General features: G+C 38.1%; 3 protein-coding genes across 12 annotated transcripts in view; 2 read left to right on the top strand and 1 right to left on the bottom strand.

Annotated features, from left to right (window-relative positions):
• LOC127449448 (origin recognition complex subunit 1-like) overlaps positions 1-12,608 on the bottom strand; it is a 29,872-nt gene extending 17,264 nt beyond the window's left edge. Inside the window, exons 1-12 of one of the 4 annotated variants that reach the window (XM_051712863.1) lie at positions 12,491-12,608; positions 10,758-10,846; positions 10,438-10,560; positions 8,150-8,277; positions 7,881-8,053; positions 7,304-7,682; positions 6,952-7,183; positions 4,861-4,959; positions 4,510-4,572; positions 2,610-2,714; positions 1,273-1,510; positions 760-866 (exon numbers count right to left, since the gene is read on the bottom strand). In XM_051712863.1, coding sequence (XP_051568823.1) covers positions 760-866; positions 1,273-1,510; positions 2,610-2,714; positions 4,510-4,572; positions 4,861-4,959; positions 6,952-7,183; positions 7,304-7,682; positions 7,881-8,053; positions 8,150-8,277; positions 10,438-10,535 — 1,622 coding nt within the window. In that variant the 5' untranslated portion in view covers positions 10,536-10,560; positions 10,758-10,846; positions 12,491-12,608. Of the gene's footprint in view, positions 1-759; positions 867-1,272; positions 1,511-2,609; positions 2,715-4,509; positions 4,573-4,860; positions 4,960-6,951; positions 7,184-7,303; positions 7,683-7,880; positions 8,054-8,149; positions 8,307-10,437; positions 10,561-10,757; positions 10,942-12,490 lie in introns of those variants that run through there. The other 3 variants (XM_051712864.1, XM_051712862.1, XM_051712865.1) reach the window with 3 other exon arrangements.
• Positions 11,046-20,148, top strand: LOC127449463 (pre-mRNA-splicing factor 38A-like). 2 transcript variants are annotated; one of them, XM_051712900.1, is made up of 10 exons: positions 11,046-11,232; positions 12,400-12,559; positions 12,658-12,779; positions 12,891-12,976; positions 13,100-13,210; positions 13,328-13,434; positions 13,556-13,582; positions 13,700-13,803; positions 19,064-19,112; positions 19,212-20,148. In XM_051712900.1, the coding sequence occupies exons 1-10, from the start codon at positions 11,103-11,105 to the stop codon at positions 19,246-19,248; spliced, it is 933 nt and encodes a 310-aa protein (XP_051568860.1). In that variant the 5' UTR covers positions 11,046-11,102; the 3' UTR covers positions 19,249-20,148. The 2 variants fall into 2 exon arrangements, with proteins under 2 accessions (XP_051568860.1, XP_051568861.1); XM_051712901.1 differs by lacking the exon at positions 11,046-11,232 and adding an exon at positions 11,262-11,423.
• A 392-nt stretch (positions 20,149-20,540) lies between these two features.
• On the top strand, positions 20,541-24,176 carry LOC127449462 (aldo-keto reductase family 1 member A1-B-like). Of its 6 annotated transcripts, none has more exons than XM_051712893.1 (9): positions 20,541-20,692; positions 21,284-21,379; positions 21,564-21,683; positions 21,754-21,905; positions 22,821-23,016; positions 23,203-23,402; positions 23,487-23,559; positions 23,660-23,746; positions 24,009-24,176. In XM_051712893.1, exons 2-9 carry the CDS (start codon positions 21,293-21,295, stop codon positions 24,072-24,074), a joined length of 981 nt encoding a protein of 326 aa, XP_051568853.1. In that variant the 5' UTR covers positions 20,541-20,692; positions 21,284-21,292; the 3' UTR covers positions 24,075-24,176. The 6 variants fall into 6 exon arrangements, with proteins under 6 accessions (XP_051568853.1, XP_051568857.1, XP_051568855.1 ...); XM_051712897.1 differs by having other exon boundaries at positions 21,533-21,683; XM_051712895.1 differs by having other exon boundaries at positions 20,567-20,692; positions 21,242-21,379.
• Positions 24,177-27,628: the final 3,452 nt, after the last annotated feature.

Here is a 27,628-nt window from a genome sequence, read left to right as displayed (position 1 = left end):
TGAGCCTGTTGTATTACATTTTTAATGGTGGAGAATTTTATTCAGATTTCTGATCTGATCATTTGTCCTACATATTAATAATGGATAAATGTGGGTATATTTAAATCTGCCCATTACATATAGTGTTCTATTATACAATTCTTACATATTAATGGTTGAGTATACGGGCAGTTTAATTAAAATTTCCTACAATAATGTATTTGTTTAATTTGAACATGGGTCATTTTGTATGCTAAACAAACACTATTCCAAAAGACAAACATCTAAAACTACAAAATTGTAAAGTAAAAAAAAAAAAAAAAAAGTGTTTATCTCCCTTAAAGCATCTTACGAGCCAGGTTTGCCACTAGTGCCCCCACAAAACAGGTTCATGATGCCCTTGTTTTAATTTATGAAACAGAAAGGTCATCTACAGAAGCTAACCAATTCTGAGTAGCTGCAAATTCTGAAAAGACCACCTTAGACAGGCATGAATGTTCATGTCAGTCCAGGCTATGCCATGCCAGTTTATGTGGGTTAAAGCTGATCTAGCTGGTGTTTTTACAACTCAAGTATATTTTGTCACATCATTCCTCTTGCTCTGTGCAAAACTGTGAAACTTGCACCCAGCTATATTACCAGGACAGCCATGCAGCTTATCAGAAATGCTTAGTTGGTGAAGCTGGTTGACCAGTATGGTCTTTCTGGAGAAGCTGGTTGCCCAATCAGTGATGCTGGTTCAACTAGTCTGGTGGGAATTGCATTTGTGTTCTTACTTACCGTGCCCGTGCTTCTTCCAGAACATTCCCTGGTTTCCTGGCTGGCGCACTCCTGCTGGGAATGCTGGGAGTGGCATGACGTGGTGTACGTGGGGTGGCTGGAGCAGTCTGAAATTAAATAAAACAGTTATATCAATTGCCACATGCAATGTTCAGGATTCCCACAACTTTTCCAGTCATTTGCGATTACTGAAAATGTTTTTTTTTGTATTTTTATCAAAAACCGCAGAAAGAAATTTCTAGAGAATTCAATATTTTAAAGCCGAGCATACCTAGAAAAATCTATATTCACTATAAAAAAAAATACAATTAATTTTTTTTTTAAAAACATAAAATTCCTGGGTATTTCTGTGACTTTGCCAGGGTTAGAAATCAGTGTTTTAACTTTTCCTGCAATTTCCAGGTTTTCAATGACTTTCCATGACTTTTTATGTGAAACACAACTTTGGTTCTGTGAAGGCACATTAACTGCTTGCAGGAGGACCAGGCATAGCGAGTGACAACTTCGTGGTACCTTCTTGCTGGGTGTTTTGCGTGGGGTTCTGGCAGAGGCCCGGGTTTTCTCTGTAGCGCGGGGTGTTTGGGAACCTCTGCGCCTCTTCACTATGAGCTCATCTTCACTGTCTATCTTTGCCTCTGCTTCCTCGTCGCTGCTGCTCTTAAGATCAATCTTAGCAGGTACGAAGCAGTCATCATTATCATCTCCGTCCTCAACATCTGACTGCAGGTCAACCTTGTGGCCCAGCAAATTCCTTGGCAACGAAGACAATACAAAATATCCCTTTATAAACTTTAAGTAATCAAGAAACTGCATGCGCAACCTGTTTTACTTCCGTAATGTGACGGTATATTCAACGAGAAAAAAGTAGGACTGGACCTGATTTTATCCACTGAGAATTGAATGGATCATGAAAAGTAGCCTTTGCGACAACTGGTTGAAGGGGAGGGGATTGACAAATATGAGGGCTTGATGATGTCAGCCAGAAAAAAAAAACCAGTCGCTTCAGAAGTGGATAAAGACAGTACATTTTACTGAAAAATAATGTTTATTTTTGTTGCTATTTGGAATAGCATGCCATGCACCCCTTTATAGTTAACAAGATAAGAACAAGAATGTGTATTAAAGGGATAGTTCACCCAAAAATGAAAATTCTCTCATCATTTACTCACCCTCCTGCCATCCAAGATGTGTATGACTTTCTTGCTTCAGCAGTACACAAAAACGAAGATTTTTAGAAATGTATCTCAGCTCTGTAGGTCCATTCAATGCAAGTGAAAGGTGATCAGACCTTCGTAGCACCAAAAATCACAAAGCAAACATTAAAGTAATCCATAGGACTCCAGTGTTTTAATCCATATTGTCAGAAGCTATATGATAGGTGTGGGTGGAAAACAGAACAGCAATTGTCCTTTTTTTTTTTTTTTACTCTAAATCTTTCAGATGTGAAAGTGAAACTAAACAGGCACATGTGACTTTCAGATATAAAAGTGAAAGTGGAGATTTAAATAAAAGGATTTAAATTTGTATCTGTTTCTCTACCAAACCTATTATATAACTTCTGAAGATATGGATTTCACAACTGTTGTTTGGACCTACAGAGCTGAGATACATTTCTAAAAATCTTTGTTTATGTTCAGCAGAAGAAATAAACTCATACACATCTGGGATGGCATGAGTAAATGATAGAATTTTCATTTTTGGGTGAACTATCCCTTTAAGAAAGTAAATATGGTCAATTTTGATTTCATGTTGACTTTAAAAAACAAAATGTAAAAAATGCACTCAAATATGTTTCTTTGATATGGTTCATTTTATCTTTTATTGATCACCAAGAACAAACCATAACTTACAGCTGCTTTCTGATGCGTGACGACACAAGCTGAGCAGACTTCCTCTTAGAACGAGGATTAACAGTAGCAGTCTGGACGGGTGAATTTTCCTGCTCCTCTTCAGCTCTAACAGTTTGAGCACATAAAAATGAAACAAAACAGAGTAAGAGATATATATAAATTCCAATGTGGTTAAAACAGACTACTTGGCACAATCTGCTACTCTCACACCATTACTAGTACATTTCAGATCTAAGAGCTAAAACTGGCTAGTGGCCACTATATAGGGCTGCACAAATAATGATTTTTTTTTATTTTTTATCAAGATTACAATTACAGCTGTCACAATTATATAATCATGAAGTGTCAATAACAGCATTCCATTTAGGTGTACTCCCATTGTGCCAAAATGATCCGTTTATAACATACTTTCTGAGCTGTTGTGTGCATGAATGCAAAGGAAAATCTGACGCGTTTAAATGAGTCTAAAGGCATATAAGAAATGCTCACTCTCCAAATAATACTGTGTACAATTTATTCAAAATGTGAATAACACAAATAAAATATTAAAGCAATTCAGGAACAGCTCTCAAGTAGTTTTGATGCATAGCCTCGAAATGACATGAATAATCACAAGTACAATATCAAAGGAAATAATTGGCAATTATGATTTGTCAGAATCGTGCAGCCCTACCACTATATCACACAACTGGCCTGAATTAATGCACCTACAGATTAGAAAATGGGCCAAAAATGTTAAATGGTGACATAACTTAAATGCCAGAGTGAGAGTTTAACTCCAGTGCAGTTTGTGCTAACACAAGCTGCACAGTGCATAACTGCACATGGAATCTTCGTTACTACAAGGGAACAACGCAAAAGTGACATTACAAGCCTGACCTGTTGAATATTTTAAATTAAAAGGTTGTTTAAATATTCCATTTTATTCATGCTTTGTAATGTGTTTACAAGTTAGTCAAGATCTCACTTATCTGGCTTTAATTACACACAGCTGTGTGTTGTTTTCAGGAGTGCTTTTTGCCTCTCATAATGCCTGTACACTACGGTATACTGGTAAAATTATCTATGGCTTTGGTGCTGTTTTTTTGTCAGCTTTGTTTCTGAACTGGCTATGCCTGAGAACTACCAATTCATCTGAACACTATTTTTATTGCTTATATTCTGCCTCCTGCAGGCAAAAAACTTCAAATTCAAAAGGCAAGGTGAAAAGGAACCAAAGGTAACAATAAGCTGTTTAAAAGCCTCTTAATTCCTGTTTTTGTGTTTTGAAGATTTAAAGGTGCTGTAAGCAATTTTAGCCATTCTGGAACTTTCACCAGACCAGCCGTTGAATTAGCCATGACCCCTCTTTCCACAACATTGCCCTCCAAAGACATGTGCACATGCACAGACATACTAGATGCCATTGTATTAGACCAGATGGAGGGCGATGTGTCCCCCTGAGCAATTTGCCATCTGACCCTGTGTGTTTCGTAGGACCAGGACACCGTACCGGCACTTATACGAGCATGTATGTGCTGCCATGTGAATGCGCACAGTGATTGACAGGCAAAAAGTCTGACTAGCTAAACAAAGAATCTGACCTTGGCCCGAGTCATCTTTAACCACATTGTTAACCAAGCCTAGGGCTGTTACAGAGACAGGTGTGATATTTCATGGCACCTATTCCAGTGATATTTTAAATAAAAAAATCTCTTACAGCACCTTTAATAAAAGTATTGCTGCTAAAAATTTATTTCACTTTGCAAAGTTGTTGAATGAAATCCTCTGCGAATTACTCTATGATCCTGACTACCAATACTTCCACACACTAATACATAATTAGAAGTACTGCAGCTGTAAATGAGTGGCCACACTAAACAGAAATAGGAATAAGATTATAGAGAATTCCAATACTTACAGAGCAGCCAGTGCTGGCTCTCTGAGTGCAGAGGAATCATTCCTCCTGGATGGAGTTCTCGGCCTGGTTAGAGAGCAGACCATATGGTCACATTAGTACGAGTTATTTCAGAGTTCTTTCAAACTTATATCAAACACATCAACAAATGAAGAAAGTGAAGTAGGAGCTACCAGTGGTTTAAATGAAAGGAGCATTAGATGTGTGCTTAAACAGTGCATTTTTTTCAAAAAGAAGTGTGTAATGAACAATAGCCATGTAATGTCTTTGTGTTCGATAAAGAAAAGCAAAAATCCTGTCAAATTAGTCTATGTATTCCCTGTGTTTCTATGTCTGATCTACAAGAGTACTCACTTCAGGCCTCTTAAACCTGTTCTCCTGGGGGTTGCTTCTCTTTTCCGGGGCGTTCTGCCTGTGCTTATTAGTGGCTCTGGATCTTCATCTGCAAAGGCACTAGAACGGCAGTGGGACTCATAACTAAACTCTACTTAATGTTACCACATATACAAGACCATTTCAACCGACTCTTACTTAAAGGAATAGTTCACCCAAAATGAAAATTTTCTCATTTACTCACCCTTATGCCATCCTAGATGTGTATGACTTTCTTTCATTAGCTGAACTCAAATGAACATTTTAAAAAGAATTTCTCAGCTCTGTAGGTCCATACAATTCAAGTCAATGGGTGCCAAAATTTTGAAGCTCCAAAAATCACGTAAGTCAGCATAAAAGTAATCCATGAGACTCCAGTGGTTAAATCAATATCTTTAGAAGCGATATGACAGGTGTGGGTGAGAAACAGATCAATATTAAAGTCCTTTTGTCTATAATTTCTCCTCCCTGCTCAGTTAATCTCCACTTTAACTTTCACATTCTTCTACATGTGTTTTAGGTGATTCACATTCTTCATGCATATTTCCCCCTACTGGGCAGGGAAAAGAATTTCTAGCAAAAAAAAGGGCTTTTATATTGATCTGTATCTCACCCACACCCATCACATCACTTCTGAAGATATGTATTAAAACACTGGAGTCGTATGGATTACTTTTATGATGCTTTTTGGAGCATCAAAATTTTGGCACCGTTTCACTTACACTGTGAGGACCTACAGAGCTGAAATATTCTTCTAAAAATCATAATTTGTGTTCTGCAGAAGTCAGTCAGTCATACATATCAGTGATGGCATGAGGGTGAGTAAATGATGAGAGAATTTTCATTTTTGGGTGAACTATACCTTTAACCATTCACAGCACTACAATAAATGTAAAGCATATAACATACTACTAGCAGTACCAAAGGAAACTTCAGGTGCCCCAAACACGCTTACCACCCCTTCAATTACATTTCCCATTGTTTGGACAAACTTGAAGTCCCACCCAAACTAAATCTGTTGGGTGAGTCACCGCTTAATAAAAACAAAAGCAATGTTTTGAAAGCATTCAAAAGGGAAAATCAACCTACAAATATCTTAGGGTACGTTTACACGACAACGATGTACTAGAAACTGAAAAGTTTTTCCTTTGTATTTTTGAAAAGTTTCGCGTACAGACGACAACGTTGTCAAAACGATCCCCGTTCACACGGATCCGCGAAAATGACTAAAAATGCTGTATTATGCATGCCAGTCCAGTAGTTGGCGATGTCACTTTGTAAAGAAACACTACGCACCTGCGCACATAAGCATTCTTCCACAGAGCGGGGAACACAAACAATGAAGTTGGCGATTGCTGGTCGTAGTAGTGATGCATTAAATCTACACTTTGCTGGAGAAGCATCAATAAACTCAAAATCTTGAGCAGCACAGACACAGTCCTGTAGTCTTCCATTGTAGTTTTGAAGTACTCGCGTGCATGCCTATAGACTGAACAAGTAATACGCGTGTGCATGACGTCATCGTTTTCACAAATTCACAAGTTTTTGTATGTTTGAAAACCCGTTTTCAAAAGTTTGTGTTTTCAGGCACCAAAACGCCGTTGTCGTGTAAACGGACAGCCAAAACGCATAAAAAGTTCAGTTTTTATTTGAAAACGTTGTCGTGTAAACGGCCCCTTAGTTGTCTCTGCATATTATACTGGGATAAGAGAAAGTATTTTAACATTAAAAAAAATTACATTTTGAAGTACAGGTCCCTGCAGAACAAAAATGGGCGTTTCCCAATCAGTGGGCATTTCCAAACCAGGATGAGTTTTTTTTTTTTACTATCCAATGAAAGTGGGGAATCTCTATGTAGTAGGCAAAACCAGCGATTGAAAAAATGCCCATCCCAGTTTAAAAAACTGGGAAACACCCATTTTTGTTCTACAGACACCAGTTCTGAAACTTTACCTTCATAGCGATTTTCAAACAGTCAGCATGGCCATGAAGTGTTAAAACCTTTTAGGACATGATGAACCCAGACCTCATAAATCAACAGATGTTTAATATAACATATGTAAAGAGATGTACCTGGATGCACTGTCTTTATCCTGTGCAGCTGGGCTGGGTTTATCAGGGCTGTGTAAGGACAGAGGAACATTAGTCTCCTCATCATTAAGATTAAGTGGAGTCAGTCTAATAGAAATGGAGATGCGGCCAGGTGGAGACGTGTTTAACCGAGATGTCAGCGTTTCCTCTGTTTCTTTGTGTTCATCAAGAAACTGTCCCAGAACATCACCACAAGTCATGTTTTTACCTGGACCTGGCAAATTAGAACAGAAACATCAGTGCTTTGGTGAAACCTTTAAAAGTGTAATATATGCAATGCAATGTCTAATATTACTGTTGATGGATGGAATTTTCAGTTAAACATGGGACTCACTGCACAAATCCAGCTTCTTGCGAACATTTGGTCCAGAGGCAGCTCTGCTTCTCCTCTTTGCACTAAGAGCTTTAGCTGCTGACAGTTTGGAGGTCGAATGGAGAGACTCCGCCTCAGCGGATGTCATTTTGCCGGTGCTCATGCTGCTGCGGGTGAGGGTGCTCGAAATGGCCCGCTTCATTACAGTAGGGTCTGGGGTTGGAAGAATACGAGCCTGAGGCCGCCGTGAGGATGGTGGGGGGGATTTGGGGCTCTGAGGGGGTTGCATCAGCTCAGGATCCAACACTCTGAAGGCTTTGGTGTCCCATAAGAGTTTGGCAAATAGTATGTCTTTGCTCTTGCCCTCTGGAAAAGGAGCTTCAGCTGGGACATAATCAATCTAAAAGCAAATATATAAATAACACATTATATATAAAATGTATTTATTAGTAAGAATGGCCAGCTCATTCGCAAAATCTACAGTAGATGGGTGGATGGATATGCACTGCTTGATCTTAGTGTGATGCACATTCACTGTGTATAAAAATGAGACGTCCCTCTAAATAACAGATCCTACAACCCATATAGCTGTGCGTACCTGTACTGCGGCAAGAATAGTCTCTGCATCCACTTCATTATCACAAGAGTGGTCCTGGTAGTAAAAAATCTCCTGAGGATGGGGGTCTCTGCCCAGCAGCTTTCGCTTGTTCGGTGGTACTTCACACATACGCACAAACCACTGCACTACCGCAGTCTTTTTCTTTCCTGTATCTGGAGACAAATGTACCAGAAGTTTGTGTAAGAATGCAGGTAAGTACACATATTCTGAATGAAGACATGGTAAAATGTAATATAGGAAATATTTACCATCATAGTAGAGTTTGAGAAGTTGTGCCACAAAGGGATTGTCATCATCATCCCCTTCGATCAGAATGTACTGGCCTAACGACACGGATGCATTTTCAGTCCTTCCCTCAACAGAAATTGTCATGGATCTGAATGAAGATTGATCAGATCAGCCTTGCTGTTACATTCAGGGTTACAACAATTTTTTTGATCAGTGAAATCCCATAATTTTTTCCAGACTTTACAACTGAGTACTGGCTAAGGGTTTTTAAAAACCATTTAATACAGACTGCACTCACAAATGGCAGTTTCTAGCTAATAAAACATTACAGAACTGAGCATTGGTAGTTCTATCGAAATTCCATCGCTATTGAAATTTCCATGACTTTTCCAGGTCTGGAAATCACAATTTTTTTTAATTCCCTAATATTTCCATGATTTCCATGACCGTGGGAACCAATAGATGGAGAAATATATGGGTTATTAACAAATGGGGTAAGAGGGAAATGTTTTAAAAATCTAGTTTGTAACGCGTCAATTTTGTAGAAATGTGATCTTTGTGTCCATGTTGGGTTAATAATTTTTGGAAAAACATTTATAGCATTTTCAACAAATAAAAATAGATTTAATGATGGTGTAACCATCAAGTAAAAGGTATTAAAATACTTTTCTTGCACTTTGTATACACGTGAATGTACACACCTGAATCATTCATTTAATTCATCATTTCGCTTGCTTCCTATTTGACCTCAACAAAAATGTGCCTTTTTACAAAAATGTCAAAAAATCTGATTTTTTTTTAAACTTCACACACAGTCAAAAGAGTCTAACTGGCGGGGGGGGGGGGGGGGGCTGGGTAGCTCAGCAAGTGACTACCAAACCTGAAGTCGAAAGTTCGAATCCAGGGCATGCTGAGTGACTCCAGTCAGGCTTCCTAAGCAACCAAATGGCCCGGTTGCTAGGGTGGGTAGGGTCACGTTGGGTTAATCTCCTCATGGTCGCCATAATGTGGTTCTCGCTCTCGATGGGGTGCATGGTGAGTTGTGCGTAGATGCTGCTGAGAATAGTGTGAGCCGCCACACGCGCTAGGTCTCCGCGGTAATGCGCTCAACAAACCATGCGATAAGATGCGCGGATTGACGGTCTCAGATGCAGAGGCAACTGAGATTCATCCTCCGCCACCCGGATTGAGGCAAGCCACTACGCCACCACGAGGACTTAAAGCACATTGGGAATTGGGCACGCCAAATTGGGAAGAAGTAAAAAAAGTCTAAAGGGGTCCTCTCTTTTTCTGTAATGTGACAACAGGTACCTACTACCCAGGGATGGGAGGATTACTTTTGAAATGTATTCCACCACAGATTACAGAATACATGCTGTAAAATGTAATTTGAAATGTATTCCATTAGATTACTCAAGGTCAGTAACGTATTCTAAATACTTTGGATTACTTCTTCAGCACTGGTAGATTTTTTTCACTTGTTTTGACTATAAAAACTCTGCCAGTACAGTAAGACAAAATACACATGTTAAAAATACATTCTCTGAAAAACCTAAATATCTTATGCAGTGCTGTTTCTAAAAAAGATAAATCAAATTGATCTTGTTTTAAGGATTTTTAGATATTTTTACAGGAAAACAATACAAAACTTATCATCAAGAATACGATTTTTGCCCCAATATCAAATGTCTTACTAGAAAAAATAAATTATATGATCGTGCCTGGTAATGTGCATATAAATGGCTAGAAATAGCATTTTAGCTTAGCATTAAGCTGACAATTTACACAAGGTTTATTTCTATTTCTTCTGCTTCAAACTTACTTCTCTGTCTGCTCGTATGAATGTAACACATCATAAGAAAGTGTTTCACCGCTGTTCAAATGCTCATGTGGATCGCATCATTTATATGTATAAATGTTTTCCATCTGAAAAGACTAAATCTTAAATGAAACAAATGACAATAAAATGCAAAGTAATCTCTTCAGTAATCCAAATACTTTTTGAATGTAACTATTCTAAATACCAATGATTTAAATTGTAACTGTAGTGGAATACAGTTACTTATATTTTGTATTTAAAATACATAATCCCATTACATGTATTTCATTACTCCCCAACCCAGCTACTACCTACTGACTTTTTATGTTTCACAGATTATTCTTTCATCAACTAATAGCTACATTTTTCCCCCAAGAATTTCTGCTTTTAATTTAATTTTTTTAGGTTAACACCACCAAAACCTTTTTTACTTTAAGGCCCAGATAAAAATATTAGAATGACTTTAAAACATGTTATTTGTGCACTTACTCATAGTATTGCCTTTTCAGTTTCCTGTCTTCATTGATCGGTCTTCCATTCCACTTGTACGTTCTTCTCATTCTCAGTCTAGTGATGTACCGGCTCATGATGCTGCTCAGATGGATAAAAGATCTGCACAGCACAACGCCAGTAAAGACAACAACATTGGAGGTGGGGGGTGGGGGGGGGGGGGGGGGTAAGAAAGAAGTTTACATGGTTTACAAAACAACATATTCAATATCGAAGAAAAAAAATAGTAATAAAAACTTATTTTAAATCATTCCTCATGCAGTCAACTTTAAATATCCAACACTCTCGGCCTTACTCACCAACTGATAATGTTTGAAATGGTATCAAATGTCTTCAATAAACGCGTGAACATTTAACACTTCAATTATCACGTTATCCGTCCCCGTCTCTATTAGAAAGTCAAAAAAAAAATGCGTATAAAGTTAAACACATCTTAAAACACAGCAGACAGAGAGCATATAATCGTGCAACACACACGGCTATTTCGCGCGCAGGTGACGTATGAAGAGTATTTGATTGGACAGAAAAATATTCCCGCCCAAATGAATTTACGGATGTGACGTACGCATTTTCCCGGGAGTCATTCTTCTTTCTGTATTTCTCCATGGCACACTAGCCCTCCGTTCATTTATATTTTTTAAGTCATGGCCAATAGAACTGTAAAAGATGCCAATAGTATACATGGAACAAATCCTCAGTATCTTGTGGAGAAGATTATACGGACCCGTATTTATGAGTCCAAGTACTGGAAAGAGGAATGTTTTGGACTTACAGGTGTGTGTGCGCGCTAGACTAGAAATTGTAGTTGTTTTTGTGGCGATTTTTACCGTCGGCCGAAAATAGCAATACTTATTTACATATGTCCAGAATTATTAATTATTATCTATTAATTAATTAATAGAAATGACATAAACGGATGAGTCAGTTTGTTTTAAATGGTTGGACAAAAATATACCCTCATAAAGGTAAAAAATGTCTTCTGACACTGATTGGTTCATCACACTACCTTACACCGATCAGCCACAACATTAAAACCACCTGCCTAATATTTTGTAGGTCCCCCTCATGCCACCAAAACAGCGCCAACCCGCATCTCAGAATAGCATTCTGACACGCTGTTCTTCTCACCACAATTGTACAGAGCGGTTATCTGAGTTTCTGTAGACTTTGTCAGTTCGAACCAGTCTGGCCATTCTCTGTTGACCTCTTTCATCAACAAGGCATTTCCGTCCACAGAACTGCCGCTCACCGGATGTTTTTTGTTTTTGGTATCATTCTGAGTAAATTCTAGAGACTGTTGTTCATGAAAATCCCAGGAGATCAGCAGTTACAGAAATACTCAAACCTGCCCGTCTGGCACTAACAATCATCCATGCAATTATCTAATCAGCCAATTGTGTGGCAGCAGTGCATAAAATCATGCAGATATGGGTCAGGAGCTTCAGTTAATGTTCACATCAACCATCAGAATGGGGAAAAAATGTGATCTCAATTATTTGGACTGTGGCATGATTGTTGGTGCCATACGGGCTGAGTATTTCTGTAACTGCTGATCTGGGATTTTCACACACAACAGTCACTAGAATTTACTCAGAATGGTGCCAGAAACAAAAAACATCTAGTGAGCTGCAGTTCTGTGAATGGAAACGCTTTGTTGATGAGAGAGGTCAACAGAGAATGGCCAGACTGGTTCGAACTGACAAAGTCTCTGGTAACTCAGATAACCACTCTTGTGGTGAGAAGAATATAATCTCAGAATGCTGTTCTGAGATGCGGGTTGGCGCTGTTTTGGCTGCACGAGGGGGACCTACACAATATTAGGCAGGTGGTTTTAATGTTGTGGCTGATCGGTGTATATATCACTCTATTAATGCATTCTTGTATTTAAGAAATCATAATTGATTTAACTTTGTCCGTCTTTGTCCCCTCTATCTTATGTAGCTGAGCTTGTCGTGGACAAAGCGATGGAGCTAAAGTTTGTTGGTGGAGTATATGGAGGAAACATAAAGCCAACTCCATTCTTATGCCTCACCCTGAAGATGCTGCAGATCCAGCCGGAAAAGGACATCATTGTAGAATTCATTAAAAATGAAGATTTCAAGTTCGTGTTCAATTCATGTGTTTGCAGTTTGTCATTTTGCCATTCACACTCTGCATCAAGGTCTTGGGTCTTTCCATTACTGAATTGTTTTTCTTTAGGTATGTCCGTTTGCTGGGTGCAATGTATATGCGCCTGACTGGAACATCTGTGGACTGTTACAAGTATTTAGAACCATTATATAATGACTACAGAAAAATCAAAAGCCAGAATAGGAATGGAGGTAAGCACTTTGTTTGATGCACAGAGCTAAATATTCAGTGGTTGTCTGACATGGAATATTTTATCCCTGCACAAAGGACATTTGCAAATAATGATTGTCTTTTTTACCTAGAGTTTGAGTTGATGCATGTGGATGAGTTCATAGACGAGCTGCTTCATGCAGAACGTATGTGTGACATCATTCTCCCTAGACTTCAGGTTGGTTAGACTTTGATTTTTCTTTGGAGAACTGTGAATTTCAGAGGAAGAGTACTGAGTCGAGTACAGTCAATATGACAGAAAATAATGAGCAAACGTGTTTGTCTTTCATCATCATCACAGAAGAGGCAGGTTTTGGAGGAAGCTGAGCTTCTGGATGCGCGTATTAGTGCACTGGAGGAAGACTTGGATGAGGTGGAGACCAGTGAAGAGGAGGATGAGGAAGAAGACAAGGTCAAATTGAACTCCCAATGTGTAACAATTCATCCAAAGAAAATCCATTGTGGTGGATGACATGATGTCAAATTTTCCTGTAAATGTAATTGATATGCCTCCATTCGGCACCTGCAGCCAGAGAGAGCGCAGACACCAGAGCCACATAGACGAAGTTACAGAGATATTGACCGGCCTCGCAGATCTCCATCTCCACGCTACAGACGCAGCCGCTCACCCAGAAGGTCAGTGACAGATCCACTCACCCCACCCCACCCCCCGAGACCCCCTGTAATTGGCACTGTGATAGTATCATAGATATATCAGATAAAAATTAATGTACTGATTCTTTTTGCCTCAATTTAGACGGAGCAGATCACCTAAAAGACGAAGGTATGTGCAATCTGTTATTAACAATTTAAATGATTGAAGTTAATTTTTAGAGAAATCAATCAATGGTTAGGTACTTTAATATGGTGTTATTTGTCTGATTACTCTCTGTTCATTCAGCCCATCCCCCAGACGTGAGCGAGATCGGGACCGTCACCGCAGCAAAAGTCCTCGGAGACACCGCAGCAGATCAAGGGATAGAAGGCACCGCTCCAAATCTCCAGGTACAGCCAAGCTGTTTAGAAGTATAAAAAATGTGTTCCACAGGACAATAAATTATTCAAATAAATATAATTAGAAATCATTGTAAATATATATATATATTTGTATATATCAGTGGTTGCGTTAGACTTTCTCATCGTCCGTCATTTTGACGGACAGGGTCGTAAAAAATCCGTCATAATCTATTATTACCCATCATTTAAATTTTCATATTTTAATGATAATAAGACATTTAATAGCTTTTATTTTCATTCACATTTTCATTTTTAATCATGAACTTACAGGATGAGCATATAGCAGATTATCCATTTATTTATTTATGAAGAGAACAAATGAACAACAGAGACACCACACGAAGCAGATGAATGTTTTGTTTTCCCTGCAGTGACAGCGGAGGCCACTAAAACAGGACATATGAACAACGAAATATTACAAAAAAAACAAATACTATTAAAATATGAACAAAACACGTAAAAAATGAACTGAACAAAACTCAATCAACAACTCAAACCTTTCTTCTGGTCCGCATCGAATTAAACTGGGTGCTCGCCTGTGTAATCAAAATCAAAAGTTTGCAGGACTCTCTGAATGTGGGAGGAAATCCCGCAGCATGCGCTCCTTCTGCACCTGGGGCCGGTTGCACCAGTTATACGTACGTTACAACTTAGCCTAGTTGTTGCGTAAATGGACACTAAGTCACAATTTACGCACTACTAAATATTTGAGCGTTGCACCATTAAACTTAGATAGATAGGACGTAACCCTACGTATAAACTAAATATTTACGGAAGCCTCCGACCAGGAGTAACGGTTGGAATAAAAAAGCAGACTGATATTTTATGACATCAATGAGCTCATGTTTTGCGTGACAGGCATCAATCCTTTCGACATACAGTATAATGTTGACATTTACACTCGTTTACATTTACAAGAGAGAAAAAAATGTTGCTTTAAAGCGGCTCTTCAGCATGAAACCTTTCTAACAGTGCAGTTTTGAGGGTGTGTTGCCCGGTGTAAAGTTTCAACACATTCAGAATATATATATATAGGATATTAAAATGAATAAATGTCTGTTTTTACAGCCTGTCTTAATAGTATTTATTTATCACCCCTTATTTATTTTAGATACAGTTCCTATATATTGTTATTTACACAGGGCAATTATACTATTTATTAAATCTACTTTTATTACGTATCTTATTTTAATGAGGATATAATTTATTACAGCTGACAGTTACATGAGCAAACAAGGTTTGAACATCAACCGTAGTGAGATAAACTGAAATGGGCTTTTTAATACTTCTGTGTACAAATTTGAAGGCTGTTTATTGGTTCAATTCAGGTAAATGTCATATTATGCGATTACGCATCACTTTATGGTGAGCTTACGACCTACTAGTTAAGTCTTGCCTTAAGAACAGGTGGTGCAACCGAATTAAGCTCTGACTTAGTTACAAACTAACTAGTAGTTACTAACCCCTTAGTGTGAACTTTACGTCCTAACCTACATGAGAACTTACGCACAGCTGGTGCAACCCTACCCACGTGAGTTAAGGCAGGGAATGTGTATTTTTGGAGGTGCTTTCTAATACCCTTAATAAGTCTCTCGCAGCTTCCTCCTTGCTGCCACTTTCTTGCCCCGTAACATTAACTGCCGGTGACTGATAAACATTGTCTGTTGTTTGTCATTCATCCTCCACCGCTCTTTTTTCACCTCTTTTATCAACAACATCCAACAATTTGGCCATTTGAAGAAACTTTTCACACTCAGCTGCTGTGACATTTTTACAATTGTATGTAGGGGTGACTAAAGCTACACAGGACAAAGACGTCATGCACTGAGATAAAAGACGAGACAATACTAGATAATAGCTTTAATTAATTAATATGCGCACTCGCCGCCAACTGGACGGGGCGGAAATTACAGTTACAAGTTACAATAGATCACCCTCTGTGTAATCAGTCAAAATGACGGACGGCCTTCAGATTTTTCTGTCACTGCTAAAAAAATTCGGTCAATGATGGAAAATATTCGGTTAACACGACCTCTGATAGATAGGTATGTATGTGTATATATATACACAACCTCAATTCCCAAAAATTTGGGACAGTATGAAAAATGCTAATAAAAAAAAGGAGTGATTTGTAAATTATATTCACTTTTTGCTATATTGAAAACACTACAACTACACATTATATGATGTTTTACCTTTCATAGAATTTCAGTTTTTTTTTTTTTTTTTTTAATTACAGTAATTTCAAATCAGATGATTGCAACACACTCCAAAAAAGTTGAGATGGGGCAATTTAAGACTAATAACAATTTGACAAGTTGAAATAACAAGGCAATGTGAAACAGGAGATGTTAAACACGTGAGGCAATTATGTCATTATACTGTATAAGGAGCCTGCAAAAACAGCCTAATCCTTCAGGATCAAGGATCGTTCAAGACTTGTCAATTTGCCAAGAGATACTTCAGCAAATAATCCAGCACTTTGAGAAAAATGTTCCCCAAAGACAAATTGGAACGATTTTGGGCATTTCACCATCTACAGTGCACAATATAGTTAAAACATTCAAGGAATCTGGTCAAATCTCGGTGCATAAAGGGTTTCACAAAGACGAAAACCATTTCTGAATGCGCGTGATCTCTGATCCCTCAGACATCACTGTCTTAAAAAAAAAATCATTCATCTGTAATGGATATCATGAACATGGGCTTGTTAGTCAACATTAGGGCTGCACCTAACGATTATTTTTTTATCGATTAATCTAACGATTATTTTTCCGATTAGTTGATTAATCTAACGACTAATTTGCCGATTATTCTAAAGATTTTTATAATTATTACTTGATTAATATAACAATTAATTAACCCAAAATAAATGAACTTGTCATTAATATTTCAGTATTTTATTAAATCATCTTCTCTTAAACACAAACAAATGTACAAGAAACAAAGTGTGCACTGCAGGGCATTATTCTGCAACAAAAAACAGTGTTACTATGAATGCAAACTTTAATACAGTGAAAAAGACACTCTATTAGCATAACATAAATATATATAAATAAATAAAAATGTCCAACATTCTTTTGAATGTCCATGTACTAAAATAAAATATTTGATGCTATGAGTGTACCTTCATTTACTATTATTATTATTTTGAATGGCCATGGAAAATGAAGCAATGTGATAATTTTACCTGGTCGCAAAAAGTAGTCCGTTAATTTACCTGATGAACTTTCACCTTTTGCTGACCCTATATGCTTCGCAGAGCTAATGTGTGCTTCTAAATCACTTGCACCTTTGTTAGCAACTGACACATAAGTGCCAGCTTTACATGTCAAACATTCTGCTTCCCACGGATCTCAACCTGGACGAAAGCATGGGAATTTTTTGTGCAAATCTTCTGTAAATTTGCACTTTCGTTTGGGCATTGTTTCCACTCAGTTGTCATTTGCTGCTACTGTCAAGCAACTGTTTGATGCCGAACACAACAGCGCTTTGCGCGTTCGCGGAGAGATTGACAGGCAGGAATTTGGCCAATAGTTGCTGCAAGCCTCTTATAATTTACCAATTGGTGTGCGAGAAGGCGGGACTTACAAAGAAGGGTTAAAGCAATGCAAATATGCGCACACACACAATGAAGTATTAGACCAGATGCACATCAAACTTAGAAATCCTGGCCGGACGCTTTTTTAAGGTCCGAAAAAGAGGACATGTCCGGGAAAAAGAGGACGTATGGTCACCCTACGTTAGCAGCGGTGCAGAAATTACTTTTAACATGGGGGCAATGAGGAAAAATTTAGAAAATCAATTTTAAGTGACTACTACTACTAACAGAAACACATGTTGTAATACTAATATGTCATGCTTGGGTGGGGACAAAAAGTAAACAGGACTTACGGTGCTGCCTTGCTGCCGTCTTGACAAAGCGCTCCGGGATGCTTTCGCTTCAAGTGTTCGTTCATGGCAGTTGTACTTCTGTGAAAAGCCATTTCCAATTTGCATAGCTTACACAGCACCACATTGTTGGCTGGCTAAAATACCTCCACGCTTTAGATGACCGTGAGCGATGTTTTTTGAGCTGCAGCTTGTTCTTCAGGGGAATCCATGCTTAAACCGGGTGCTGCCATTTTAATTACTCTATTGTTATGCAAATTGACGTATTTCTGTAATCGATTACGTTGATTAATCGTCCTAGCCCTAGTCAACACCATTCGCCGCTGCATCCACAGATGCAAGTAAAGACTTTACTATGCAAAGCAGAAGCCATACATCAACACTGTCCAGAAGCACTGCCAACTTCTCTGGGCTCGGTCTCATCTTAGATGGAAAGTAGAACAGTGGAACCATGCTTTTTGGTCCGATGAGTCCACATTTCAAATAGTTTTTGAAAAACACAGCCATCGTGTTCTCAGGGCCAAAGAGGAAAAGGACCATCCGAGCTGTTATTAGCGTCAGGTCCAAAAGCCAGTGGTGTGTCAGTGCCCATAGCATGGGTAACTCGCACATCTTTGAGAACAACATGAATGCAGACAGATATGTACAAATTTTGGAGCAACATATACTGCCATCCAGCACCGTTATTTCCAGGGACGTCACTGCATTTTCCAGCAGGACAACTTCAAACCACATACTGCCCTGATTTCAAGTGCATGGCTGTGTAAGCAGAGAGTGCGGGTGCTAGATTGGCCTGCCTGCAGTCCTGGTCTCTCTCCAGTTGAGAAAGTGTGGCGCATTATGAAGCACACCATACGGCAACGAAGACCCTGTACAGTTGTGCAGCTGAAGACCTACATAATGGATGAATGGGGGAAAATTTCACTTTCTAAACTAGAAATGGTGATGTTTCACAGTGGTAAACACTCGACTGTCCCAACTTAATTGGAGCGTGTTGCAATCATCTGATTTGAAATTACCGTTCATTTAAAAATTCACAGAGTAAAACATTATATAATGTGTAGTTATAGTGTTTTCAATTTAGCAAAGGGTGAATATAATTTACAAATCACTCATTTTTCATAGTCCCAACTTTTTCAAAATTGGGGATATGTGTGTGTAATATATATATATATATATATATATATATATATATATATATATATGATTATTTTATTTTTCTCACAATTTTCACAAAAGAGTTTTTGCCTATTTTGAACATTTAAAATGTCTGTACAACTGCTCCTCTTGCCTATTGATGCTTTTTGAGTAAATGGTGAAACTGACAGTAAATCAGTTTTGTCATATTTTCTTTCAGGTCACCACAGAAGTCATCGGCATCGTAGTCACTCCAAGTCCCCAGAAAGGTAAGGCTTTGATATATCAACTGAATTTAGAAATTATTGTCTTTAATTTTTTCCCCCAGTCTTACTTTGTTTCATGCTGTATTTTTCTCTTTTGTTTAGTCGGTCAAAGAAGAGTCATAAGTCGAAGAGGAAATGAGTGATCTCTGTGTTTGTTTTTTGTTTTTTATAGATTTTATAGATTTAAAAACAAATCAGTTTATGCTTGTTTTCGTTGTGTAAATCACCTAGCCCATTTATTCCTCTGAAGTTTTTGATGTTGTTTTATACTTGTAATCAAGATTTACAACCTGAATTTGAAGAGTTTTGTTTTTGTCTGTTTTGACTGTGTGAAATAAACACTTGATGTATTGTAGTTTTACCGGGGGTAGCATTTCATCCGTTATAAAGACAACAATGATTCCAACTGTCAACTAACATTTATTTGACATAAATTAACAAAATTGTGTGCATTATTTTAGTTTCTGACTTCAGAAAAAAATCGCCATGATAACTAAATTGAACTGGAACAGCTCAAGCCAATAGAAAGCTGAACTTAACAACCACGAACATACTTTTGTAGTACTTTAGGGGCCTTTACTTTCAGATAACTGAAACTTGTAATTGTAGAGCTTTAGAAGGGAAAAAAAATCGAATTGAATATTTGCTCAAGAGACTTCTTGACCTCATGTATCACTGTAATTATATGCTTATTTAAAGCTGAAGTGTGTAATTTCTGCACTGCCGAACCAAATTATAAAAATTAACTGTTTTTAAAACAGCTTTCTGAATATGTTTTCCATTAATCGAACAAACAGATAGTCCCACCCCCATCTCACACTATTGATTGAGTCAGTGTTGTTGTGTTGTAGCCACAGAGACAGTGTTTACAGTTCTCGAGAAAATTAACACATGCATTGCTTACTTATAGTTGTCCCTGCATATTCATCTGAGTTAGGAGAAAGTATTTTCACACTGAAAATGTTACACACTTCAGCTTCATGTGTCAGCTGGTAATATTAAATGTGGGTCATCAGCTAAATAAAAATTATGCTTTTAATTTTGTCTTTGGAATTCTGGATTACTAAGGACTTTACAGATACAGTAGCACCTAAATGAGTTTTAGATTCATTCATTTTGTTTGATTAGTGACCAAAATCAAATGGGGTGTTGGAAATGTGTTTCTAAAAGAGCCCTGCTCTCCAGCTCTTACAGCTATGTGGACATGCATTCAGTGTTTTTTATTTTATTTTTTTGTCAAGGGTAATATCAAATCTACACATAATGAAACAGAATAGAGATACGGTGAGATCTCTGCTGTCTGGTTCAACGAAAGATTTATCCATTATCACAAATGTATCCTCGACACATCACCTATAATAAATTAGCCTTTCTATATGGAGATTGTTTTAACGAGAGAGAGAACGCAGCAGCATGAGGACTTTTAGTTTGTTATGAAGGCTTTTATTGTGATATTTGAGTATAGACGACAGCGAACAGGAAGTTTTTAATACGTCAACAATGTGGAAAAAAAGTACTCAAATAATTTATAATCAGTAAGGATAGTACTGTACTGAAGACATTTCACACCCTTTTCCTACACAGTAAGTAGCTCAACAAAATACAATTATAAACACTGATCCTGACCAAAGGAAAAAATCCTTGCTGTCATGCGTCACATGACACCCTAGTTGAACTGGATAGATAGGGAGAAAATACAGCATGCATATTCAACGTGCTCTGGCGTCTTGTTATTCATTCTCATACATTTTGTTGTCGAAGACTGGTACGTTATACAATGTGAACTGTATGTGCTATTTACTGTGCTAACTAGACAATGTAGAGCAAAAAATAATGAATGTCTTTCTGGCATATATTAAAGGGTGTGCCAGTTGTGCATTTCGTCCAGACTCATAATTTGCTGTCCCAACAGTAGAGTGTTTTTACGATATTGACATCCTGCTGGCGTATCTGTAGAAGTCAGCTGACAAGTCAGAAAGTTACACTTCCTTTCATTCTTATCCTGAGTCTGAGTACTGGGCAGCTTGTTCGCAACATTTCTAGGAGTGTCTAGCAACTGGATTCCAAGTTCTTAAGGGAGCACACATTTAATCTGCTTTGCCTAATCTTTATGCAAACTTTGGATTTGCCAGGAACACTGTTCGAATAGTGGTATTTGTGTCTTGTCTCTGAAGGCACACAGGATGAGTATGAATGACTTTGCTGTCCTCAGCACTGGACGAAAGATGCCCCTTGTGGGACTTGGGACGTGGAAGAGTGAACCTGGAAAGGTGAGTTTATTTAGTGGCCCAGCTCGACATCTTACGGGAACATACAGTTCTTCAGGACTATTTAATGTTATTCAATAATAATAATGATAATATAAACATTTGAATTACTGTTTTTACTTTATGGTGTTTTGTGTGCTATATGATTAACTTCAGGATTACCTCTAATAAGTGTTAACAAATCCAGGTGAAACAGGCAGTTATTTGGGCATTGCAATCTGGCTATCGCCACATTGACTGTGCTCCCATTTACACAAACGAGCCAGAGATCGGTGAAGCTTTCCAAGAAATGCTGGGGCCTGACAAAGTAAGTCAAGCAAATGGAATATTTATATGAAATACACACCCTGTCCACTACAGCCTCTGTCCTCTTTCAGGCCATCAGGCGAGAGGATGTATTTGTGACCTCCAAACTGTGGAACACTAAACACCACCCAGATGATGTGGAGCCATCTCTGTTAAAAACCTTGAAAGATCTAAACCTCGAGTACCTGGACCTCTACCTCATCCACTGGCCATATGCCTTCCAGTGAGCCAACCCCCCCCCCATTGCTTTACAAGTCTATTGTAGTCCATGGCCATCTTATCAAGTGCCTGGTTTACTGGCAATAAAAACATGTGACACTGCTCATATTTCCCTTGAGGAATGAAGTCAAATATCTTTTTAAAGGAATAGTTCAACCAAAAATAAAAATTCTCTCATCATTTTGTCACCCTCACGCCATCCCAGATGTGTATGACTTTCTTTCTTCTGCAGAACACGAAGATTTTTTTTTATAATATCTCATCCCTGTAGGTCCATACAATGTAAGTGAATGGTGACCAGAACTTTGAAGCTCCTAAAAGCACATAAAGGAAGCATAAATGTAATCCATACAACTCCAGTGGTTAAATCCATGCCTTTAGAAGTGATGTGATAGGTGTGGGTGAGAAACAGATCAATATTTAAGTCCTTTTTACTATAAATCTCCACCTTTGACCAGCCCCGAATAGTAGATGGCGATATGCATGAAGAATGCAATTTGCCAAAAAACAAAAGAAGAATGTGGAAATGAAATTAAAAGTGGAGATTAATAGTTAAAAAAGACTTAAATATCGATCTTTTTCTCACCCACACCTATCACATCACTTCTGAAGACATGGATTTAACCACTGGATTCGAATGGATTAATTTTATGCTGCCTTTATGTGCTTTTTGGAGCTTCCGAGTTCTGGTCCCCATTCACTTGCATTGTATGGACCAACAGAGATGAGATATTCTTCAAAAATCTTTATTCGTGTTCTGCAGAAGAAAGAAAGTCAAACACATCTGGGATGGCATGATGGTGAGTAAATGATGAGAGAATTTTCATTTTTGGGTGAACTATCCCTTTAACCACCTTCTGCCTTTTCTCAGTCCAGTCTTTTATTATCTCTTTTTTTTTTTTTTTTTTTTTTTTTTCAGACGAGGTGATAACTCTTTTCCTAGAAAGGAGGATGGAACCATACTGTATGACAACATTGACTACAAGCAGACATGGGCTGCTATGGAAAAGCTTGTGGGGAAGGGCCTTGTCAGAGCTATTGGACTCTCTAACTTCAACAGCAGACAGATTGATGACATCTTATCAATTGCAAATGTCAAACCTACTGTTTTGCAGGTCAGAATTTATTTTTATTTTTTTATATATATTTTTGATGTCACAATTACTACTGTTCATGCTTAGGGTTCAGAATGTGGCGTCGGCTTTTGCATGGGCAAACAACACTCAAAATGTATTCGATTGCTGTCATTCATTTTTTTGTAATATCCCTTCAATTTTTAGAGTACAAATAATGTTTTGCAGGTGGAGTGTCATCCATACCTTGCACAGGTTAAGCTGCTAGCTCACTGCCGGGATAAGGGTTTGGTGATGACCGCCTACAGTCCACTAGGATCTCCTGATCGAACCTGGAAGCATCCAGAGGAGCCTGTACTGTTGGATGAGCCAGCCACTGCTGCACTAGCTAAGAAGTACAACAAGACTCCTGCACAAATTATCATTAGGTAAATTCTTGTTGTGGCACTAGATGTGTATGGTATTTCTTTACTGATTAATACATTGAATTAATTTGCCGGTATTTTTCACAGGTGGCAAACTCAGCGAGGAGTAGTGACTATCCCAAAAAGCATTGCAGAATCTCGGATTAAAGAGAATATTGAGGTTTCTGCATGATGATTTGTCTTTCAATGTTATTCACTTCAAGTAGTGTTTATGACAGTTTATTGTAGCAAGGCAGTGTATTTACTCTCCTCATTTACAGGTGTTTGATTTCACTCTTGAACCTGAGGAAATGAGTGAAGTGACAGCATTAAATAGAGGCTGGCGTTACATTGTGCCATCAATAACTGTAAGTTTACACCATACACCATAGCACAAAAATTGTTCATAACAAAGAAGTTACCTTAAAAGTAACTAAAGAAGTTGAAGCTGCTTTCTGAGTTCTTGTAGCATTTGTATACATTTAGAGTGTCCCAAAAAGTGTTAGATTTTATCAGCACTTCAAATCCATAGGCTAACATAGTAGTTAGCTACTATGAACAGTAATGTTTTGTTTGCTTTTTGCATTATTTTATTTAAAACCAGATGTTGTTTCTGTTTACTTTTTGTAGGTTGATGGTAAGTCTGTACCCAGGGATGCAGGACATCCTCACTACCCTTTTAATGACCCCTATTAATTCATAATTGTGCAGAATTATGTGCCTTGAAAGATGTTGATTCACACATCTTTATAATTACAAATACAATAAAAACATTTTCTTACACATTAAAACATGTGGTCTTTTGTTTTTGTCTTGCATGTGTCTGCTATTACATCCCTCCAATATAAATAAAAGTTTACAGTGTATTCTATAAAATACATTTTCTATATTCAGATTAGTGGTCTAGTAATACACTTTCTTTGGCAGATTCTTACCATTTTACATCTGTTCCCCCCCAGCTTTCAACATTTGGTTACCAGAGATGCACTGATTGCAATTTTCTTGGCCGATTCCGATTTTTTTTTTTTTTGGTAAGTGTGACCTGCCGATTCCGATTTTCTAAGAACTATAATTGACAGCATCTACAAACAAAAATCTACTTTTCTTCAATGCAAAATTTTATTTTCATAATAAAATAAATTTAAACATTACAATTTCCCCCAAACTGCACTAAGTTACAGGATCTTCTCTCACTTATACAACTCTCAAAATAAAGTGCTTTGTGACTGGAAAGAGGTAGAAATAACAATTAACTGAAAATGAGTTGCTTTTCCACTGTTTATAAATGGACCTTTTTCTCTTTTTTTACTCGTCTCACAAAAGTCCAAACATTACAAGGCTATGAACAAAACTGAAGTGTACAATACTCCTCCAAATAATAATAGGTGCAGTGGGTAATAGTTAAATAACAAGGAACCTTTTCTTTGTTGCCAACATATGTATAGGCAAAATGCTATTACTTGAGCATTAATGGCAAGTTTTTCTTCACAAACAGAAGCATCTCTGCCTTGTCACCTGATAACTGGTTTCTCCTTTCATCTATCACGTCCAGCCAAGCTAAACAAGTTCTCACTTTCAACGCTTGTACTTGGAGCAGAGAGGTAGGCTCGAGCAAGTAGAGCAAGCGCAGGGAAACGATCTTTGTTGATCCTCCAGTACAGGGGTGTCAAACACAGTTCCTGGAGTAAACTCTGCTCACTGGGTGGACAGATTTCCAGCGACAACAACTACTTCTGCACTGTCAAGGAATGACGGGGTCCCATACTGCTGCCAACCTAGCAGCAACATTTGACACGATGTTGCAGCGGTGGGGTTTGGACAAGAACAGGGTTCATGTCGTGCTTCGAGACAATGCAAGAAATATAAGCAAAGCACTTGACGAAGGCAACATGGCAAGTTTGTAACATACATTACAGCTGGTTGTGAATGAGGGTCTGCTGTCCCAGCGAAGAATCACTGGTGTGGTGGCAATTGCCAGGAAGACTGTCACAACATCGTGTCAAATGTTGCTGCTAGGTTGGCAGCAGTATGGGACCCCGTCATTTCTTGACAGTGCATAAGTAGTTGTTGCCGCTGGAAATCTTTGTCCACACAGTGAGCAGTCAGGCTCAACATTGACATTAAGCTTACGTTAGATGTCCAAATATCAGTTGTAAATCTGATTGCTGCTTCGGGATAGGCTTGTAACAGGCTGCGTGTGTGACATCACACGAGATTAAACAACTCGGGCAACGCGACGTCGGAAAAGTACCGCCTATTCGGTATTGTGTATTTTGGGTTGAGGAAATTTATCAGATTTCTGAAGCCTCTGTCCTCAACTATGGAGAACGGCTGATCATCCAGGGCCATGAATTCCATAATTTCCCTAGTAATTGCTTTGGTCTTTTCGCTGCTCATACCAAGGAAAGATAGGAGAGGCTGCTGACTTGTGGCTGGCTCTGAGCTCTTGCTAGCTTTAGCCTCTTTCCCTTTTTTAGCTTCTTCAAACTGGGCATGTTCAGCTGGGTGATGGTGTTTTAAGTGGCTAATTAGGTTTGTTGTTCCGAACGTTTTCGTGGTGATTCCCACACAGTTTACTTTAGCCTTACAATTATTACAAATTGCGAACTTTGTGTCTTCACTCACAGTGAAGAACTTCCACGCCAACGACATGTTTACATGCGGCTCTGCGCGTGAGCGTGGCTGTGACGTTATTGCCTGCGACGCTGGCAACAAAACGGACCGGCTTGGGATCGGAAAGACGTGAGACTGCCCGAGCATGCGGAAAATTCCGGAAGATTCCGGTACCTGGCCGGTCGATCGGTGCATCTCTATTGGTTACATATTAACTTTTATCATTAGGCTGATGTTGCATGAACTCTAAATATTATGTGGAAACAACATCTTTCTATGCCAAATTAATATTTTAGCATTGCACACAGAATTCTGAGTACACATAATACATAGGCTGCAGTATTGTATAGGATTGACTACTCTGTGTTGTGTTCAACCCATGTATCACCTGGACCAAAATATATAAAGTATTTGAGATTACTGATTTGGGATTAATAATTGCCTTCTGTCATATCAAGAGAAATTTAATTTTATAAAACAAGTGAGAGGCTGATTTTAGAACAGGTGGACTCTAAATCAACGTAAAGGGGATAGTTCACCCAAAAATTAAAATTCTATCATCATTTACTCACCCTTATGCAATCCCAGATATGTATGACTTACTTTCTTCTGTAGAATATTTCAGCTCTGTAGGTCCTTACAATGCAAGTGAATGGGTGCCAAAATGTTGACGCTCCAAAAAGCACATAAAGGCATCATAAAAGTAATCTGTATGACTCCAGTGCTTTAATCCATATTTTCAGAAGTAATATGACAGGTGTAGGTGAGAAACAGATAAATATTTAAGTCCTTTTTTTTTTTTTTTTTTTTTGCTTGAAATTCTTCTCCCTACCCAGTAGGGGGCGATTTGCATTAAGAATATGAATCACCTAAATCACAAGAAAAAGAATGTAAAAGTGATCTGTTTCTCACCCACACCTATCATATCACATCTGAAGGTATTGATTTATCCAGTGAAGTCTTATGAATTACTTGTGTGTTTTGGAGCTTCAGAATTTTGGCACCCATTCACTTGCATTGTATGGACCTACAGAGCTGAAATATTCTTCTAAAAATCTTCATTTGAGTTCAGCAGATGAAAGAAAGTCATACACATCTGGGGATGCATGAGGGTGACTAATTGATGAGAGAATTTTCATTTTTGGGTGAACTATTCCTTTAACCATGTAAATGAGTAAAACCTTTTTCTCTTCAACTTAAAGGTGTACATTTTCTCCTCATTAAAAAAGTTTAACTTTAAAGACATGAATTGCAATTTATGTATAAAATCATGAGCACTCACCTTAAAATGAAGACTCCAGTCATATCAGTAACCTTATAAAAGCTGTTTTATTCTACATGGAGAGGGTCCGCAAATGGGGGCTGTCATGTTAGAATCACATGACCAGCCCGATACTACTCGCTTAATCTCAGTAACCGTCCTGTTATTTGAAACTTTCACTCATTGATTAAAGTGATCATGGCTGACTGTGAATACTAAATTTCTACAATGGCATCTGAAACTGAAAACTACTGATTTTAAAGTATCCTGCATCCAAGCCGCTAGGTGTCAATGTAAGTCTAAGATGACACAAAGACAAAAGTTACTGAGTGCACCTTTAACTTTTTAAACAATCAGGAAATGGTTTTGTAGTTTT

The sequence above is a fragment of the Myxocyprinus asiaticus genome, chromosome 12 (genome assembly GCF_019703515.2).
Source record: "Myxocyprinus asiaticus isolate MX2 ecotype Aquarium Trade chromosome 12, UBuf_Myxa_2, whole genome shotgun sequence".
NCBI classification, from domain to species: Eukaryota; Metazoa; Chordata; class Actinopteri; order Cypriniformes; family Catostomidae; genus Myxocyprinus; species Myxocyprinus asiaticus.
This window is presented reverse-complemented; position numbering and strand designations above follow the sequence as displayed.

Excerpts from the sequence above, each read along its gene's own strand:
- LOC127449462 (XM_051712893.1), top strand. The coding sequence starts at position 21,293 with ATGAGTATGAATGACTTTGCTGTCCTCAGCACTGGACGAAAGATGCCC. Across the intron at positions 23,403-23,486 it reads CCTGCACAAATTATCATTAG|GTGGCAAACTCAGCGAGGAG; the intron begins GTAAATTCTTGT and ends TATTTTTCACAG. Across the intron at positions 23,560-23,659 it reads GGATTAAAGAGAATATTGAG|GTGTTTGATTTCACTCTTGA; the intron begins GTTTCTGCATGA and ends CCTCATTTACAG.
- LOC127449463 (XM_051712900.1), top strand. The coding sequence starts at position 11,103 with ATGGCCAATAGAACTGTAAAAGATGCCAATAGTATACATGGAACAAAT. Across the intron at positions 12,560-12,657 it reads ATTAAAAATGAAGATTTCAA|GTATGTCCGTTTGCTGGGTG; the intron begins GTTCGTGTTCAA and ends GTTTTTCTTTAG. Across the intron at positions 12,977-13,099 it reads TCATTCTCCCTAGACTTCAG|AAGAGGCAGGTTTTGGAGGA; the intron begins GTTGGTTAGACT and ends TCATCATCACAG.